Below are 8,651 nucleotides of genomic sequence, written 5' to 3'. Positions count from 1 at the left end.
GATAAGTAAGACTGACGCATGTCATAGCAATGGAGAGGTGTGAAGTGTTGACCACTACTTGCCGATCGGACAAGCGATCCTTGATCCCACCGGCTGGGTCTTTGAACTCTCACCCTTTCCATCTCCCCCTAAATTCCCCTGTCTAAGACGGAAAATGTCTAAAACGGAATTTTTTTCTCGCTCCCTTGCGATTCCATCTTACACAGGTTCGACTGTATATATATATATATATGTGAGAAACGCTGAACCCACACCCCTGTTGGTTTCAATTTCTCCACTGTTTTTACACTGTTTAATTGCCTGAGACATGGTCTCGGCAGTTGGGGAAAGGGAAGACATGTTATTTGATGTCTGTTTCATTTGGTAGTTACATCATTTGTTCCATTAGTGTAGCTCTTGAGAGGTGAGTTACATGTTACATTGTTTTTTGTTTTTTTAGATCTGTCTCACAGCGTTTCACGATTTTAGGTTTTTGAACTTGCACATTGTCCAGCCTTTAAATTAATAATTAAATGAAAAAGCTGTTTGTTTTTATGGTTTCTGATTTTGAATAGAGCATACCAGTTAGTCACAAAAGTGACTTAGAATATTTAGATCCGAATAATTCTGTTCAGAAGGGTAAAAAACATGCCTTTGGGGTTGCTAAGGTTGCTTCACACACTCCTCTACCAGTGGCTCAAGTAATTCTGAGTTTATTTTTGTCTATATTTCTAATAATCATACAAACAAAAGTGTGAGACCTATTAAACATGTTTTCTCACCATTAAAATACAATATATAAAAATGGTAAATTGTGAAAATGTTAAGTGTTTACTTTGAAAACTTATCTTGACAATGAATGCTCTAAAAAAAAAAAAACACCTTTGAAATATGGTAACGAGGTTAAATTGAGGTTTTAACCTCTGGCAGTCAGTAAATTTATAATTCAACTGATGGTGTGTCATAGTGTATTTATACTGTGGCTTTAAATGCCCCAACCAACACTATTATTAGCATTAGGATATTTAAGTGGCAGGACCTCCGCATTTAACGTCTGTATGCAAAAGGACCCACCAAACCAAATGGGCTGAGAGTTGAGAGCCTTAAAATCTCAACAAAATGTCAAGAACGTTCAGTCTGGGATTTGAACCAGGGCGATCCACTCTGTAGTCCAGTATAAATGATACCAACTGAGCTAACAGAGCACCTGTTGTCACTTGAATGTTGTGATATGTGTAAGAAAAAATAGAAAAAGCCAGATTCAGCCAGTGACATTCTCCAGTGTCAGCCTCTTTCAGAGCAGCGCACTGTCATTTCTGATCAGAGCATGAAGTCTTAGTTAGAATATAGCACGTTTTTTGGAACTAAGTTAGCAGGGATGAAATGCCCCTGATTTAAATAATGGCGTCCGAAAGAAACTGAAAATGTAATCACCCAGTCATTGTGTTACAGCCTTGTACTACCCGCTCATGCAGCATACCAATTTAAAGCTAATTAAACCATGCATTATCTGACTTATTGATATTTCATCTATGTTAACTCTTTATCTCCGGCAAGCCGCTCCCACGGCTCGCGGTCGGAACCACTATGCCGATGAGCGGTTGACAGGCACATTCCTTACGATGACTTCGAAATCGAATTTTTTTGGGGGTGATTGTCGAAAACAGGTCTCTTATAGCGGAAGTTCATTCATTAGATTAAGAACTATCAAAATAGGTTTGCTAGTTTAGATTTTATGACCCATTTAATGATGTTTTTGTCTTTTTTAGATTTAGCACCGAAAAAGGGCCCCAGCGTAGTAGACATCTCCATGCATAACAAAGCATTTTCTCACAGGGCTTTTGCCACTAGACAATTCTTGGAAACCACATTAAATCAACAACGGGGTGGTCACCAGTAAATAGCCCCGATATGAGTCCTACTGATATGTAAAGTTCCACGAAACAGCTGAAGAAAAGTGACTTTGCTCCTTATTTAGACCCTTTGACTTTGTTTGCAACTCTCTGTGACATTTGGGATGAAATGACGAATAATTATGTCAAAAACTTAATTGAGTCCATGCCCAAAGCGTTCGTGCACTACATGAAACCAATGGCTCCTAAGCAAAATAACAATGAGCAAATTGAATGTGAAGTCCAAATTTTGTGTGGTATTTGTGATTGCTCTGTTTTTTGTTTGGTTTGAAACTATTGTGACAAAATATAATAATAAAATATTATTTATTGCAGAGACAAACTTCTCCATTCATCGGATATAATGCTATGCATGTCCATTTGTATCAATATTGAAGCTCGTCATACGAGCGCGAAGACAATTTTACGTTTCTTGGATTTCGCACAATTTTGCCAAGACTGGTTTTTTAAGGTCAATTTAATTTTGAGTGACCATATCTCGGGCGTCTCTTAACGTAGATGAGCTATTATTGTGTCAGATGATGCAGAATTTATTACACTTTAAATTAGTATGCTGCATATGAGTGGCTAATGCACAGCTTTAGCACAGTGATTGGGTGATTACATTTTCAAGTTTCTTTTGGACACCGCTGTAATGTGTCAAGTGCTTAACTAATCAGATGACTCTTTATGTTTCTCAAAATCGTTATCTAATAAATGATAGAGCATAGGTCCTATCAGAAGTGATATTTACATGATTGAAAGTGACAAGGTAAAAAATTTTAATTACAATTCTTTCTTTTAAAAAGTTGTGACTGGTGGACAGCATACTCAAAGTAAAATTTTGACATATTTCAAAGACATGTGACTTCTAAATAACAGGATTTTTTTTCCCTTTCAGATCAGGTCAGCACAGAAACCATTGCCTCTATCTCGTGAAACCAAGTTTGAGTCTGACCTTGGTGCAATGGACATTGAATATGAAGTACCTGAAGGTCGTGCTGATCTCAAATCTGTCCTGGAGTTCCTGAGCAAACATCAGCTGAACCCAGACATTGCAACCTCAAGCAGCATTGCCCGGGACTTCAGATTAGATGAGGCTGAAGTGCAAAACGTTCTCAGTCACTTTAAAGTTCTTCAGATTCACATACCGCAAGAGATGTACAAGGAGAACAAGAACATGGCAAAAATTGTGAAAGAACAGTTATCATCTTCGGAAGGACTTGCTTCAAATTTACGATTACCGGGAAAAGGCAATCCTCGGCAAGGGAAACTCCCATCAGAGGCAGACGTTTTTCCTGACAAATCTTGACCTGGCACACCGTGATAGCTTGAACTGTTCTTTTTTTAAATTGATGAAAGGTGACATTTTAATTAAACAACTGTCATGAATGCAGTATTTATAGTTGAGATTGTTTAGTGGATGCATGGTACAGTGGAATTCCGATTCAACAAGGTGGCCGGGCCTGACCTAAAATCTCATTGAATCCGAGTGTTCGTTATAGAAAATATGGGGTTTTTGTGTAGATAATTACAGGCCCTGAGCGAGTAATGAATAAAGGGAAGTAACAAGTGGTGCCTGAAATGCCTGCATGTTATGAGCTGTGCAAAAGAAGACCGATTCATTCAAATCCTCGCCTGTGTGTTGCTGTGTAGAGTCTAGCATTTGATTCAATAGGCCAGCGCACAATGCATTACCTATGTCAAGACTAGCTTATAATTGTAATGATGATCAATAGTTTCTATCTGCGACGTTCCACGCCCGGACGGCTTCGATATGGCTGAATTGTTCTCTATATTCGTTCATTTGCTACTAATACTGGCTGTCTTGTTTATTGAGGCTAAGGAGTTTCTGATTATGAAGATGGTCGCTCCTCGAGAAATAACAAGACCACAGACAAAAATATCAGAAAGAATTATAGTTTATCCTTTTCTGTCTTTCTCATCTCTTCTTTGATCGTTGTCTGTTTGTCCTGGGGTATCAATATCTGTTTTAGTGTGATTCAGATCAATGTCTCTTTGTTTAGAGAAACGATGTGTATAGTACAGACCCGGTAACCAGGAACAAAGTCACGAAGTATATAGACCCAATAACTTGATGAAGGTTCTATATACATTATTGACAAGAATTCATAACTTTCAGTTGAAAGCTGCTTGACAATGGCAGCCTTCACCTTTTGAGAAGGTCCGGTGACAATTCTTTCTCATAACACTTGCCTCCTTCCTGTTTAATTACCATATTAGGCTTTGAAGGGCGTTGTAGTTCATATTGCCCCTATAGTTTGTCCTATTTTTTTCCTGACCATAAGGAAAAATTCTTTCATAGGCAGCATTGCTGTTGGGGGGGGGGGGGGGGGGGGGGGGTGAAAGGATAATGGTCATGACCCTGGGAAGTAGTGTGTATTTCAATTTGAGATGACCACTGCAATTTTTAAAGCAGCCAAAGCTTTCCACCTGTGGTTTGCTCTAGTAGTCTGCTCAAGGATGCTGTCAATAGGTTCTGTCAAGACTCCAGCTCATCTCAGGAGGAGCCAGCAGGAAGAATCATTGGATATTTTTTCATGAAGAACTTCAGGGTACTGTGAAGGTAGCCGAGTTTCTGTTGTCCATGTCAGCCACTACAGCCCCCATAAGGACAGATTCTTTTATAGGAAGAGTTTTTAATGAGATACTTCACAGCCATAAGCAGAAAGTTTCTTACACATCCATAAAAGTCACCTATGGCTCACTCGGACATCTTTGACTGTAAAAAATAATCCCCCACCTCTTTGCCTACACTTATGTTTTTGAAATCTTCCAGATTGTACTTCATTGTCAGATCCACATCGGTGGCTCACTGTATACCATGGCACTAGGGGCTACGAACATAACCATCAGTTCCCGTAACATCTCTGCCAAAATCCTCCTCTGTTTATGAATTTTAGGCTCCTCTAACTGTAACATGACGTTGTATTTTTGACAAACGCAGGGAGCATGAAATTTAAAGACAACCAAGGTCAATTTTGTTGTTCTTGACTGCAAATTTTCCCGAACATTCTTCTTCCTGTCATGTCTCTTCCTCCCCTCCTGTCCCAGGTTTTCCATAGTTTTCCTATCTTGATCACACTCAGAGGTGAAAAATGCTGTAAGACGCTCCCACTAGGCCAAAGCCCATTTGATGACTGAGCCCAGAGAGAACCATCTTGTGGGAACATGTTTAGGAACTTTGTAAAGTGCTGTCCCTTCCTCTTCTTGACAAAGTTGAAAATTTTGCAACCTGTTTGCCCATTTGTCCATAGTAATATATTATTATGTCTTGGGAAAAGCCATCAAAGTTGATAGTCAATTCTTTGGCTCCCCATTCTGCTGCCAAATGGAGGCAATGGCAGACACAGCCCGTTGAAAGTAAGTCCTTTTGATATGACTCCTTTAGATGTCTGTAAACGCCTGTCTTTGCACCCACTGTCACATTGGCGTTGTCGGTGCACAGGCTCATACAAATTTTGCTTCGGGATCTTCAACGCACTCAATTCATTGTTAATCAAGTCAGTAATGATGCTGCTAGTCCCCGCACACTTCAAATCCAAAATTGAAAGCAGGTCAACACACACTTCATTTCTTTCTCATAAGTTACTAATAGAGGATACAGTTTGTCGATAGAGTCAGTGCTTCCCTCAGTTGCTATGTTGAAGCAGTTGGTTCTGTGTTGTTCAGTCAACTTGCTTCGTACATCCAAAACAAGTTCATGTGCTGTGGACGTTGTTTCAGTCCTTCCACAAGAATACTTCTCTATGATCTCCTTGAGATTTTGTCCTGGAATGAGAAGCAGGGTTCTGTTGGCAATCATAAATATACCTTTTTCATTGTCTCCTGAGGGCATCAAAAATATTTAAGTAAAGAAAGAAAAGAACATTATATATCTTACCTTTCAACAACTTCCTTGGCTTCTCTTAGGAACTTATCCTTCATCTGATCCCAAGCATAGGCAGTCAGCTTTGTCCTGAACATCTCTTCATTTGGATCACAGCTCCTTATTGGTATATCAAACATGCACACAGAGCGATATTTCTTCTCTTTGCACATGCTTTCAAGGAAGACAAAAAATTCGTCAAAAAACACTGGCAGAAAAGCGAATCTGGTATACACTGCCTTTATGTGCTTGTTGATGCTTTCCAGGTGGTTTGTGGTGTTCTGACTTAAGGTCAGCTTCTCTGACTTATGGCTGACAACCCACTCCTCTCCGTTGTCGTCCCAGTTTTTCTTTGAATACTCAACAACAAAGGGCATGTCCACTTTTTTCAGGGTCTGTGCTCATACTCCGTTTCACTTTGACTGTACGCCATTCATTGAAGAATGGAAAGGACAGTGGCTCTTTGCCATGAACGGATGCCCATCTTTGCAACGGTTGCCTCTCTGCCAAACGTTCTTAGAGTGTGAAAGAGGCAAAGTTGGAGGGATGCGTTTGGAAACTTTTCAGTTAGAACAGCTCGCTCTGTGAAGTCCTTATCAGTGATAATCACACGAGTGTTCTCTACTGACCCGACTCTCTCGGTAAACGCAGAAATCATTTCAAATCAATACTTTCTTTGTTGACCAGGAAAACTCAAATTATCTCTAACTCTTCATTACGTCTATGGTTAACAATACATAAACCACCATCTGGTTATTTGTTAACTTGCACGTGGCATCCATGATCAGCACCTCTGGATATGAATTGTACGTCTGTTCCAATCGCTGCGTCCATGAACATTACGCCCATTACCTCTTCGGAATCAGTATCCACTTTGATAAATACTCGTAATCCAGCATGTTTTGAGCTTACATGCTGTAACAGCTCATCCATTGTCTCAGGGGTTTTCAGTTTGTTCTTTTGAGCAATGTTTGCCTGTTCTCTCAAGAGCACCTTCTTTCCTGTTGCCTTGCGAAATCTGGTCTGGATGAGCTTCTTGTTGCCTTTCACAGACACCATCTGCAATTCTTCTTCATTCAAGGGGCGTCGTTTCGGATTGACAGTTTCCTCACCTCTCTGGCTAATATTCAGATGGGAATATTGTGTAAAGATATCCTTTGCAGTGAACAGATGCCCATCTTTGCAACGGTTGCCTCTCTGCCAAACGTTCTTAGAGTGTGAAAGAGGCAAAGTTGGAGGGATGCGTTTGGGAACTTTTCAGTTAAAACAGCTCGCTCTGTGAAGTCCTTATCAGTGATGATCACACGAGTGTTCTCCACTGACCCGACTCTCTTGGTAAATGCAGAAATCATTTGAAGTCAATACTTCTTTTGTCTCTTTGTTGACCTGGAAGACACAAATTATCTCTAACTCTCCATTCCCGTCTAGGGCTAACAATACATAGACCATCTGGTTATTTGTTAACTTGCTTGTGGCATCCATGATCAGCACCTCTGGATATGACTTGTACGTCTGTTCCAATCGCTGCGTCCATGAACATTACGCCCATTACCTCCTCGGGATCAGTATCCACATTGATAAATACTCGTAATCCTGGTTGTTTAGAGCTTACTTGCTGTAATTGTCCCAGGGGTTTTCAGCTTGTTCTTTTGGGCTATGTTTGCCAGGTCTCTCAAGAGCACCTTCTTCCCTGTTGCCTTGCGAAGTCTGGTCTGGATGAGCTTATTGTTGCCTTTCACAGACATCAACTTCCAACTCAGACCCCATAACCAATTCTTTTTCATTCGAACAGGGTCGTTTCTGATGGGCAGTTTCCTCACCTCTCTAGCTATTATTCAGATGGGAATATTCTCTATAGATATCCAGATCGAGTTAAAACATAAAAGATCAAAGGGTTCCCTCGTGACCTAGACGTTAAGGTGTTCGCCTCTCATTCAAAGGCCCGTGTTCGAATCCAGGCAGCGACGGAAAATTTTCTTCTCTAAAAATTCTCTTTTCACCTCCTTTCCTGCTCTCTAGCAATGTTCTGTCATCTGCTTTCATCCTCACTTTCTTTTCCCCTCACCTCCTTTGCCGCCTCCTGTGGGCTCCTGACTCTTTCTGCAGCCTTTCAAATGCTACTCCTTGGCTCCTTTTTACTACTGCCTTTCAGCCACACCTCTGATCTTCTGGTAGGAAAGATCTACACCTAGCCTTCTCTTACAAGGGGGAAATTCTCAGAAGTCTCGTGTGCAAGTTGCACACATTAAATATTCCTTGGTGGTCTAAAATTGATGAGTAGGCTTCGGCCCCACCTGGGCAAAATTCAGAATTTCCTACCATCTGAAAAATGTTTAATGTGCTCCATGTGCTTATATGACTATATACATGCAGTTGCGAGCGCCGTAAAACACTTATAAAAAAAAAAAAGATCAAAACTTACCTCAATAGTTCCACAGTGCTAGGTTGAAATTATGTCATTGCTCTTTTCTTCAAATTGTCTTTTTATTTCCTTCAACTCCAAAATGGAAGAAAAACGATCGTTCACCGCAAAGACATCTGCCATCTTCATTTAGGCCTAGAATCTAACTTAATGATCTATGTCTGTCTAGACCTGACCATAGATCTAGAAGAACCTAGGTCTACCATGAGCCAAGAGGGCACTGAAGCTTTCCAAAATCTCAAAATATTTCCCCCCACAGGGTCTGTATACTTTGTGTCTTTGTTCCCGTTTACCAGGTCTGTGTACACTCCCTTAGAGAAAAGGAAAAAATGTGGGGAATGGAGAGTGATAGGGGTATATATAAGCAAAAAAATAAATAAATATATACAGTCGAACCTGTGTAAGACGGAATCGCAAGGGAGCCGGAAAAAAATTCCATCTTAGACTGGGAAATTTTAGGGGAGGGGGG

The 8,651-nt window shown here is 40.4% G+C and overlaps 1 protein-coding gene across 1 annotated transcript in view; it reads left to right on the top strand.

Annotated features, from left to right (window-relative positions):
- LOC101856177 (protein NDUFAF4 homolog) overlaps nt 1-3,268 on the top strand; it is an 8,091-nt gene extending 4,823 nt beyond the window's left edge. The window contains exon 3 of the mRNA XM_005097915.3: nt 2,773-3,268. Coding sequence (XP_005097972.1) covers nt 2,773-3,183 — 411 coding nt within the window. The 3' untranslated portion in view covers nt 3,184-3,268. The remainder of the gene's footprint in view (nt 1-2,772) is intronic.
- Nucleotides 3,269-8,651: the final 5,383 nt, after the last annotated feature.

The sequence above is a fragment of the Aplysia californica genome, unplaced genomic scaffold (genome assembly GCF_000002075.1).
Source record: "Aplysia californica isolate F4 #8 unplaced genomic scaffold, AplCal3.0 scaffold00167, whole genome shotgun sequence".
Classification (NCBI taxonomy): Eukaryota; Metazoa; Mollusca; class Gastropoda; order Aplysiida; family Aplysiidae; genus Aplysia; species Aplysia californica.
This window is presented reverse-complemented; position numbering and strand designations above follow the sequence as displayed.